General features: G+C 45.9%; 1 protein-coding gene across 4 annotated transcripts in view; it reads left to right on the forward strand.

The window, feature by feature from the left end:
• LOC147256709 (voltage-dependent calcium channel subunit alpha-2/delta-3-like) overlaps window positions 1–11,953 on the forward strand; it is a 103,163-nt gene that overhangs the window by 88,209 nt on the left and 3,001 nt on the right. For all 4 annotated transcript variants that reach the window (XM_086214930.1, XM_086214928.1, XM_086214929.1 and 1 more), the window contains 5 exons: window positions 1,511–1,581; window positions 4,411–4,486; window positions 4,635–4,687; window positions 5,513–5,568; window positions 8,159–8,273. In XM_086214930.1, coding sequence (XP_086071056.1) covers window positions 1,511–1,581; window positions 4,411–4,486; window positions 4,635–4,687; window positions 5,513–5,568; window positions 8,159–8,273 — 371 coding nt within the window. The remainder of the gene's footprint in view (window positions 1–1,510; window positions 1,582–4,410; window positions 4,487–4,634; window positions 4,688–5,512; window positions 5,569–8,158; window positions 8,274–11,953) is intronic.

The raw sequence follows: 11,953 nt of genomic DNA on the forward strand, positions 1-11,953 counted from the left end.
AGATGTCTCTCCGCTGGCGGTCGCCGCCCTTCGCCTGCTTGCTCTTTTTATGTGTCTCTGACTTTCTGGCTCCGACACTTGATTTTATTTTAATTTGGAGGTGATGAGGCATCAAGGCCTCTACTTGGCACTTCATTCTTATCAAGCAGTGGAAGTGTCAGTATGTAACGCTGTAACATGTATGTTACCTCGTCGGCGTGTAACGCTGTAACGTGTATGTTACCTCGTCGGTGTGTAACACGGTAACGTGTATGTTACCTCATCAGTACGTAACGCGGTAACATGTATGTTACCTCGTCAGTGTGTTACACGGTAACGTGTATGTTACCTCATCAGTATGTAACGCGGTAACATGTATGTTGCCTCTTCAGTGTGTTACACGGTAACATGTATGTTACCTCGTCAGTGTGTTACACGGTAACGTGTATGTTACCTCATCAGTACGTAACGCGGTAACATGTATGTTACCTCGTCAGTGTGTTACACGGTAACGTGTATGTTACCTCGTCAGTGTGTTACACGGTAACGTGTATGTGATCAGCCCGGCCAGTGTTGAGCAGGTTATCAGGAGTGTGACAGACGTGTCACTCGTTACAGCACTGAGTCGTGTTTGCGCTGGGTTGGCACCTCACATCCTGCAAAAATGTCATCATCCAATATGTTTGGTCATAAACAACAGAGTAGAAACAAAGGATATATTATCATGGACAATTTTATGTTGCTATAATGATGATAATAAATGTGTAATTTGTGTGATTGTTCTTACTAAGGTTGTTTATGGTGTCTGAATCTATACTTTAATCTCTAAACTCTTTGAAATGAAGGACGATGATGATGATTGATGATGTCAGCAATCAAGTCATGGTTTGTCGATCCAGCCTGTCCACTGCTTCAGAGCTGCTGTGGATCTCCTGATAGCCCCCCCCCCCCGTAAAGATTAACAGCGTCTACACGTGTGGATGGTTATGATGTCATGTTTGGCTTTGGGCAATTTCGATGTTGTTGTAAGGGTTTCGGTGGATGTTTGATTCAAATGTGTTCGATATGGTAATTATTTGATAGGTTAATTTGGAAAACGTCGTCCAGCAGGCCTCCTCAGAGGTCAGCAAACCTGCAGCTGAGTCAAGCAAACAGGCTTCCGGCTAAAGAAGTAATTAGGTGTGATCCAGGTCCAGTGAAACCAAAGATGGTGGACAGACTCAGAGAGAATCTTCCCATGTGCTTCCAATGTCACAGAGTATGTGTGGGTCGTGTGACAGGCTACTAAAATGGTTATGATGGCGATGTCCTCTTCAGAAACACGGTCTTGCCCACGTGGAGCCGTCAGCCATGCTCCAGTCGATGTGTCTGCATGCTGGACACTTCAGGTTCCTCTCAGAATGTTGTGCATGACTCAACTTTGATACCCATCAGAGCCCACCATTATCAACACTTTCCAAGGAGATGTCAGGGTTACATTTTATTATGACTGTTCTACTATCAGCGTTCTAATCTGTCTTTTCTTTCTCAGACAGGGAATTTTTTTGGAGAAGCAGAGGGAGCAGTAATGAGTAAGCTTCTGCAGATGGGCTCTTTTAAGAGGTGAGTGTTTTTTTTAGCCTGTGTGTGCGTGGGTGTGTGCACACACTGGTGCATGTGTGCGTGCGTAGAGATGTGTGTTGTCTGTATCCATGCACGTATAGTATCAGGCACATAGGCTGGCCACAGAATGAGAGCATGTCTCCAGTCGCGCTGACAGCTCTTAACTTGGCCAATCGTGTTGAGCTATTAAGCGCTGCACTTTGACCCCTCACTCAGCAGACTTCTCCGTTAGGGGATTACAGCAAATCTTTTCCTGAAATGTAGGAGAAACTTGAAATCACAGCCTGACATATGTGTACATATTCACACACATGCTGCTTGTTGTGTATTCTGGAAAATGCCGGGAGCAGTGGGTGGGGACTCGCTGCGATTAATCTGGAAATTCTCAGCATAGTAGAGCAGAAATTCAGAGAAGGACACAAGAGTCAAACTGCTGTGTTTAGACATTGGTGAGTCTTACATGCGTCCACACTGAGGACTGCACAGACGCTCACCATCACAGGTCCAGACGTGCAGGGGGACCGTCCCTGCTGATCAGGTCTCCCTCGGGGACGTAGGAGAAGGGATTCTCACCCCGCTGTCTCGCTGAAAAAAATCATCGGTGACAAATCCTCACACAAGTAGACAGCCACGCCTGTTAATCATCAGGCTCAACCTTAAAAGCTGACAGCAAATAGTTCTCAGTCCCACTCATGAAAACAAAGAGCGCTTTAACTCCTTCTTTAAGGTCATGTGATGCTGGGCTGTTCAAAATTGAGAGCGACGTGTGATGAGTGAATAACACGAGACATGTCAGCGCAGCATGAGCATGATTAGCAGCTTATAGATCTTAAAACTAATGAATCCAATGAGATCTGTGTTCACCCGGTGCCATGAGAAGAGAATTAATCGGCTAATTTGTTTAATATTTTCGTCTTGATTAAAAAAACATCAAAGAGGTCATGAAGTTGAATCAGATCAGCTGTCCAGACTTTAGCTCCGGACAAAGAGAAACAAATTACTTCCAGTTGATTTTGAATTATTTTTTAAAAAGCAATAGAATTTATATTAATAAGAATGCAGTGCGCAATATTATGCAGCCATGTGATGAGAATATACCCACACCCACACGTCCAGTACCTGCTGATGGCTGCTGACCCGACCATCTGGCCTGGTGAGCGCTGACATGAAGTGGTGGTCAGGCACCATTGGATCTTCTTTTCTCCACAATGAGTTTCTCTCTCCGACATGTACGTCTCTGTGACCCCAACATACTGTACATCCTCGCTGGCCGCCGTGTGCCGTAGCTGTCAGACGCTGTATGAGCGGTGCCGGGCCGCGCCTCTCTGAGAGGGAATATTTTATCCATCCTATTCATATAAATTAGGGTTGACCAAAAATACAGCCTCTAAAACAAATCGACACCACTCTAAAACAGAGTCAATCAAATCAAAAAACTCATCCCAGGAGAAGCAGGTCCCCTCCACGTCCCGGTGCTCTGCGTGGGCTCCTGCTCACGTCTGCACCTGCTATGAGCTAAGCTGTGCTCCCACAACAGCTTTGTCATCAGTGGAGCAGGGAGTCTTAGAGGCCACGCCTTTCCTTGTAGAAGACGGAGAGTCACAGCATACAACGAAAAATAAGTTTCACCATTGGCTCTGCCCTCTGAGGTTCACAAGCAATTAACATACACCAGACCACGCCACCTAATATAGAACGTTAAGGTGCAAGGAGGCACGGCTGCATCATATCAACACCACACCAGCCCTGAGAGACAGAAAGAAGGGCCAAGTCATGACACACAAACCCAAACAGCTGCCGTGGAAGGGTTGAGGAATGAAGATAACACCCAGAATAATCCGCCGCTGCTGTTTACCACATAAAACTGAGTCTCTAACACGTGACAGACAAAACGCAGTTGTCTGTCTCTGCCTTCCTCCTGAGAAGAGACGGCGATGAAGGCTCGTACGATGAAGGCTCGTACGATGAAGGCTCATACGATGAAGGCTCCACAGGAGGCGGAGCCTGAGTGGTGTGACCCAGAATACATGTGTGAAGACATGGTGACCCCCCTGTGAGTGCCCTCTGTACCACAGGACCGGACGATGTGCTTGTTCACAACACACAATCAGCCTGAGAGGAAGCTCTCGCCAGGCTGAGGGCTGGACATCATCCTGACGGGAGGAATGATTAGAGCTATTAGTTCATCCAGCGGTACCTTCTCAATTGGCAGGAGAGTAAATAGGAACACGTCCAAAGGTTCTGAGGAAATGTCCAGTATGTGTGTGTGATAATGTGTACGTGTGTGTACATGTGTGTACATGTGTGTACGTTTGTGTACGTTTGTGTACGTGTGTGTTAGACAGCCTTTCAATAACCCAGCCCAGACAGATCCAGATCTCACACCCTGAGGGTCCACTAAGCCCTTAAATTCTCCGATATCCCCCAATATCCCCAAATCATCTACACACACACACACACACACACACACACACACACACACACACACACATACATTTTCCTCCATCACACTGAGGAACCTCTGGGGAAGCTCTCAGCTTTCACTTGCCTTCCTGTCCCCGCTCTCGCCACATTCATCCAATATACTGCCCGAAAGCCAAGCAGCAGTCCTCTCCGAGGTGGGAACTTTCTTCCCTTTTCTTTCCTCGCAGCCGTCCAACAGGCCCTGCGGGCGTGTAACAGTGGAGAGAATGTGTGAATCAAGCCCTTTATTACCTGTACGTTCCTGACAGAAGCGATACTCATGACCAGTCACGTCGATGAAAATGTCCCACCCGGGCCTGTTCCTAATGTCCTCTAACTCTGTCACTCCTGTCCTCACCCTCTCAGGGTCACTCTGTACGACTACCAGGCTCTTTGCTGGGTTTTTTCTGAGAGTAGCGACAGTGGACACACTCTCCTGGATGTGAGTATGGTATTCTTATGCTGTGTCCAGCCCTGCTGGGACTGTGTGGTGTGCGGCACTTTCTTTGAGCTGCTTCTTCATTAAAGTTTGTACTTTTTTCTTGTGTGTCGTAAGTGCTTGAATCTTTTCTTCATCTCTCTCTCTGAAGCCGTACTTTGCTTTCCTCTCTGCTGTGAAGTGGATCCTCACCGAGCTTGTCATGTAAGACTTGAGTGTCGTGTCTGTTTGTAATAGCGCTCGCCCGCATATGGTTGTCTTCTCTTGTCAGATCAAATCAACTGTTAGTCTGTGACCAATGTGTGTTTGTTTACGAGCACAGCCGCATGTATATTGATGTGATCATCAGTGATCACGACTGCTAATGGCTACCTGATGTTTCCTGTTGGGAGGATCTCTGCCATGCCACGCTGTGGTTGCAGACCTTCCTGGGTGGTCTGGTGTCACCACAGTGCATCATGGGAGGATTGAGCTGTCAGTAATAACATCAAAGTCTTTGTCATAGACATTATAATGGTAATTTGATTTATACATTCCATTTTCCATCAGTGTCCCTGTTGCTGTTCATCACAAATACAGGAACGATCATTCGTACGCCGATGTGTGTTGAGGGGAGACCATTCAGGATTTTACCAACAGGTGTCACGATGAATGCAAATCGCCGTAGACACGATATGTGCTGGCGTGCAGGCGTCCTGCTGGGGGGCTCCTTGATGTGAAGACTCGTGCGTTTGACGTGCATAGAAGAGCGGATTTACAGTTCTGACATTGACGTTATGATCTGTTCAGTCTCCTGCAAGTACCAGTGTTACCAGTTCGACAGCTACTGTTATGACTGGATTAGTTCTTTGATTTGATGTGAAGTCCAGTAGCATGTTGAGAGAATTTGTTCCGTGTACTGTGTAGAGTCGGTCCTGGAGGGAGGGGGGGGGGGGGGGGGGGTTGTGATTGATTTGATTATGGGAGCTGCAGCTTCCCTTAGTGAGACGAGCCGTGCTTGACCTTCCTGCTCTGGTCCTTGCCTTCTAGATTCTTGGTGGAGTTTAACTTGTACAGCTGGTGGCACTCGGACCTCACAGCTAAAGGTAGGAAGACACTTACACACACACACACACACACTCACACACACTAAAACACTCACACATACACACACACACTCACACACACTAAAACACTCACACATACACACACACACTCACACACACTAAAACACTCACACATACACACACACACTAAAACACACACACACACACTCACACACACACACACACTAAAACACACACACACACTCACACACACACACACACTAAAACACCCACACACTAAAATGCTCACACATACACACACACACACTAAAACACACACACACACACTCACACACACACACACTAAAACACACTCACACACACACACACTAAAACGCTCACACATACACACACGCACACACGCGTGCGCGGCTGGTGTGTAAACAGCCCCCTCATTCTCAGGTCAGGGTCCCAGTCCTTTTGTCAGAGGAACTCCACCTCTCAGTTCAGCCTGACTCTCATGTTGTTGGCGGCCATTTTGAAAATTATTTTCCACATTTTTTTCTGTTTGTAAAACTTGTCATTTTGCCACGAGAGTTCTTGATGCTCCTTTTTTATGTCATGCGTCAAAGTTTTTTTCTGTGTTTTTATTGTTTTCAAATTAAAATAACCGAGACTGAAATAAAAAGGGACATCCATGTAATTTTATTCTTTTTTTTTATTTGACATCTTCACACCTGCAACAACTGCAGGAGCAGCAGAAGTCGCTTTAATTTGTCATTGGAAAATGAAAGTGTTCAGGTCGGGTGAAGCATCTCCTCGTTGTAATGCTGAATTGTCTAACGTAATCCCCAGGATGTCACTCTCCCTCACTTTTAACGTACTCATGTATCACAGTAGTACACACATAATCTAAAATGTGTTTTTTTCATAATGTTTAAAGTAGTTTCTCGACTTAAAAAAGCAGAGGAGGAACTCAACTATTATCTGATATTATTTCAAAAAACATGAACATTTTCACGTCACAAACAAACATTTTTTTCAAACTTTTTAAAAAAAAATGTATTTCCTGAAAGGACACTTGAGAGATTATTCAGAGATTATCAGCTGTCGGAGCAGAGCTCACTGGGAGGAGTAACAAGCAGTGTCCTCAGCGCTGACCTCCTGTCTCTGTCTTCCTCCCGGCCGCCGCTCGGTCTGAGTCAGCGTGACCACGGAAAAACAGAAGAAAGAGGCACCGTCCAAAACCCAAAAGTCAAACCGGCAAAACATGAGATTACCTCAAGTGACCTCAGTGTTACAGGGGTTGTGTGTGTGTGTGTGTGTGTGTGTGTGTGTGTGTGTGTGTGTGTGTGTGTGTGTGTGCGTGTGTGCGTCTGCATGCACATTTGTTTGCGTGTCCGGAGGGGGTTAAGCTGGATGGTTTTATGATCTGTTAGGATGTGCGTCATATTGGTAGTGGTGGGAAAAAAATATCCCCCTGTAACAGGAGCTACCCTCCATCCCCGGCTCTGGTCTCCCTCCTCCTCTCGCGCCTCCGTCTGTACGTCCGTCCCCCGCACGCTCGCATTCATGTGATCACCGCAGACTGATGAACTTTGTGACACCCAGTGCTTTTTGAGTGTTGAACACTGTTTGCCTGTCTGGAGCAAAAGCCTCTCGAAGCAGCATCATATTGTCATTTTAATTCCAGCCAAAACTAATATGAAAGTATTTTGAACGTGAATGTGAGAGAAAGCGAGAGAACCACAAAATGAAAGTCTATAAAATGCTTTCCTGTCGCGCTCTTATCCTGAATGAAGTGAAGCTGAGTGTTGCTGCTTGCCAAGCAGTCAAGACAATTTCACAGCTGGCTGGCCTCAGGTCTTAGCAGCACTTTCTACATCTTTGTACAATGGCAACATGGGCCTGTGACACACGGCTGAAGAACACCAATTTAGCAGCCTGTAAGCCAGTCTACCCAGCCCACTGAGCTGAGCTAATACCAGGCGTGTACACATGTAGGCTGTGCATGTAGTTCACATGCAGCTGTACACACGTGCTCACATACTTTCCCTTAATAATGTTCCGCTGATAACACGCAGTAATTAAACCGATCCATTCAAATCTCATGCATAATCCAAGCTCTTTAGTAAACTGTGTAAAAATATGTGTAGAGCAGTCTGATAAAACTCAGCTTATGCAGTGAGACCACGTATCCTTTCATGTTTGTGATTAATATGCAAATTAGGATTATATTAGTCCTCGCTGTAATAAGACTGCTTCAAAAATATTGACCCAAGAAGCCTGATTTTTGCCACAATATCCCTGCAGCACTACCATTTGGAGCCTCTGGGTGGCAGGAGTGTTCAAGTAATGTTGAGGGCATGCCTGGCCTTGATTTACACAAGAAATATCTGACAGGACAAGAGGCAGCTCTGCTTCACAAATTCTGCTTTCTTTCAGACTTGTATATTTGCTAGGATGTGGTGTGTTTAACTGTTTGCTTGCAAGGTGTTTGCACAACTCGTTTAAATATAAATTTGACTTTGAAATCAAAAGGAGTTCCGGGAACTTCTCACCGAGTCCCGCTCAGTCTCTTTCTTTCCGTCTCTCAGTTTTTCTGTTTGTCTTTATTTGATGTACTCCCTGTTTTCTCTCCTCCTCTCAGGTCAGAGGATGAGTCGGACCATGCAGGTGCCATGTGACACGGAGTACCCGGCCTTCGTCTCCGAGAGAACCATCAAAGAAAACACGGGGAACATTGACTGTGACGGCTGCATCAAGTATGAGACACGTGAACATGTGTTAACAATACAGTTGTGTGCTGTAACCCCACACAAGTTCAGCAGGCCTCCAGAAAACCAGCTTAACTACAAAATTTATTTCTCTCTTTACCTTTAATTTTGGTGAAGTTTGTGCGCCTCTGATCTGCAGCGATGAGAAATATCTTGAAATACTTTGTTTAAAACACCTTAATTTCGGACGATCTATCAGACGCTGTCCTCAGGCTGTTTGGAATGGGAGGCATTTAGAGAAGAGGGAGAGGTGGAAAAAAGGCTTCCTCTAAAAATGGGAAAATGAGTGTGGTCCCCATTAACAATTTGGGCTTTTCTGTCAGGCAATTGTGGGGTGTTCTCTGGATCCCGCCGATGGGCCCTTCATTGCTCCCAGCTGTGGAACTGCCAACTGTGTGTGTGTGTGTGTGTGTGTCTGCGTGTGTGTTTTGTGGGGACATACATCTGTTTACACAAAGTAAGTCCCCATGACGCAAATCGTTACACTTCAGGCTGCGGACTTGTTTTAAGGTGAAGGTAAGTTAAGGGTGAGGTAGCTTGTGGCTGCAGTCAGAGCAGATTCACATGGAAGTGAGTGTAAGTCAGTGTAATCTCAGAAATGATGGAAACACAACTGTGTGTGTGTGTGTGTGTGTGTGCGCGCGCGTGTGTGTGTGTGTGTGTACGCGCGCGCGAGAGTATGCTTGTTTTCCTTGTGTGTCTGCTGCCGTTACAGCCCCCACAAGGTCAGCAGGGTAACCACTGCCCTGGATGCCAGGACTAAAATGTGGTTAGGGATGCAGTCGGACCCCAAACACACATGCCTACACACACACACACACACACACACACACACACACACACACACACACACACACACATGACTGAAGTGTGAATCAGAGAGGAATGACCCTCGTTGGCAGCAGTGACAGCGGATTAGCAGGGCAGCCTCGAAGCCACATGCCACCGTCCGATAAATGGAGTTTTTATTTGGGTTATATGGAATTTTATAGCTCACATTAGTAATAGAGGATATTGGTGATAAACATCTGTTTCACGTTACAGGCTGACTGAGGCCTTTCTCTCCTATTTTCATTGGGACACGTGTGTGTACTTTATGCTCTCGGAAATATACCCTAAATTCTTGCCTGTTAAACCTCTCTGTGCTGCATTTTGACTTTGTGTGATGTCAGTTTTGTATTTGTATCTTTTGTCCAACCTCCCGGTGGCTGAGGCAGAGCGACAGAACACAAGAACGCTGGTAGATTTCGCAATCTTGTAAGAGGCCCTATAGGCTGATTCGACCTCCATTGCCAGCTCCGACAGGCTGTAATTTAAGAGTTACAGGGTTTCACTTCTCTCAACAATCTTCCAGGGGACTGTTAGCAGCGACTCTCACCACCGTACATCCTTCCTTCTGCTCCATTCTTCCTCGTTCTCCTCAGACAGGCAGACGAGTGTCGTCTGCCCCGGACTCACGTGGGTCACAGTAACCGCGGTGGTGTGGCTGTGGTCATTCTCAGCGCATTATAAGCAAAAAATAACTGATCTCACTGGTGTTTTTTTACTGGGTGAAATTGTTATGCGTGGCTTGATAATTGTATTTTTTTTTGTCTAATTATATTTATACAATTCACATTTTTATATTTTCTATTAATTGCCAATAACTGTATTTTTAGACCTTCAAATTTAACCTAATCAATGAAAATTGGTTGCAAATGATCACGGTGTCAGTCTTTCATTTTTAATCGTTCTCATCATTCACATCTCCGGAATCCAAAAGTCGTCTGAAATCTTTATTTGGAGTTACTGAATGCTGGCATTGGGAGAACGTTTAAAAGGGCTTAAACCAGGAGTGGTGGTCACTAATAGGGCACTCAGGGAAGGACTCCTGTTACCAAAGCAACCTCAACCAAACCAGTGGAAGAAAAATGCAGTTCTCTGCTCCAGACTTGAACGGGTTCCGTCTTGGCTCCACCAAGTTTCCTGAAAATCCTCCTCGTAGTTTGAGACGGATCCTGCTGACTGACCAGCAGTGGCAACACTACGGCCTTGTCGGCGGTAAAAATGGAAATGAAATGACAACATTGTGCTGAAAACTCATCCGTCTGTTTGTTGGTATTTTAATGGAGCAGCTTCAGCTCATTGAATTACTGCGAGTTAAATTACACACTCTAATTACACGGTAATAATGCTGGTATGTCCCAGCTATGACGACAGGTTTTGAGAACTATAGCATACGTGCATTTACACATGAGCAATGCAATGATCAAACCACTGAAAAGTGTTCTCACCATGACCCACAAAAATGTTGTGTCTTGCCAAACGTGTGGGGAGGAGTTTACCAGGGAAGGTGCAGGAATGTTGATACGTTTCTGCATCAAAAACATGCAAACATCATAAATTATGACCTCCTTTTTATTCGGTATTTTTGTTTTTTTAGCCTATTTCTTTATTTGATCAAATCAACAGCAATGCCAAAAATTGACGGACATTTGACTGAGTTTTCCTCCACACTAAAAAAAAGCAGTTCTGTCAATTTCACGTCTTCTAGTAGAGACTGTGTGACGTGTTGTTGCCACCGCCGTGTGTTCAGTCACCATCCGGTCATCAGCAGAGCAGACGTCAGTTGTAGGAGGACATTTTAGGAAAGCGGCGTTAGCAGAGTTCATGTGAAAGAGTTAAAGTGTGGTCGTCTTTTCTGTCTGCATCTGTTTGTACTGTATATATTCTTATATGTGAGTGTGTGTGAGTGTGTGTGTGTGTGTGTGTGTGTGTGTGTGTGTGTGTGTGCCTTAATATGTGGTGTGGTGCTCCCTTTCCCAGCGCGCCGTATGTTCAAGGCCAGCAGCTGTGCTGTCAGGATACGTTTAAGTCTTTTCTCCAAGAACGCTCGCTCTGCTTTCTATCAGCGGCCTGCGCTGGACCGGCCTGCCGTTCCACGGAGGTGAACACAGATTAATAAACATCAGCAGATTCTAAATCGCCCTGATTGGATCTGGCTCGGCCAAATCCAGCCTGGTTCGGTCGGGTTTGGTCGGTCACGGTGGGATAACTGTGTTAGAGTGCGGTGGATTGGCGCTACTCCGGAATCGGAGGCTGTTTGCGGTCAGATTAAATTGTGCATGGTATTAAATCAGCATCGACGGCGATATTCCTTCAGATACAAGGTTCTGCCGCGACCCGCGCGGTCTCGCCGCAGGAGTGGAGGAAGTGCATACACGTTTATTTCTTCATCTCCCTCAGTCATCGTTCCTGTCCTCATATGCATCTGATAAATGTCTGCAATTGAACTCAATAAATCAGCCGGCGTGGCAGAAGAGATAAAGACAGAGAAGGTGACAGAAAGAAGAGATCATCTTTATGGCCGCTCCTCTCAAGCTCGTCCTTGTTCAGAAAATGCTGGCCAGGACGCTGAGGCGAGGTCGGATCTCCCGGGCCAATAAAACCCAGCCATGAGAAGCTGGGAGCACAAGTGTGGTTCCCATTTGTGTCTTTGTAGTGTTTTATATTCGGCAACACTCCACTGGTGCTCGACTTGGTTAGGATAATTCAAAGACAGAGGAGAAGCGCAGAGGATGGAGAGGGATAGTGTGTGTTGTGTAGTGTGCGCCAGGTGTGTGTGTGTGTTGTGTAGTGTGCGCCATGTGTGTGTGTGTGTGTGTGTGTGTGTGTGTGTGTTGGTGTGT

The sequence above is a fragment of the Aulostomus chinensis genome, chromosome 9, assembly GCF_037954235.1.
Source record: "Aulostomus chinensis isolate RoL2024-O1b breed Wild chromosome 9, RoL_Achi_v1.0, whole genome shotgun sequence".
In the NCBI taxonomy this organism is placed as follows: domain Eukaryota; kingdom Metazoa; phylum Chordata; class Actinopteri; order Syngnathiformes; family Aulostomidae; genus Aulostomus; species Aulostomus chinensis.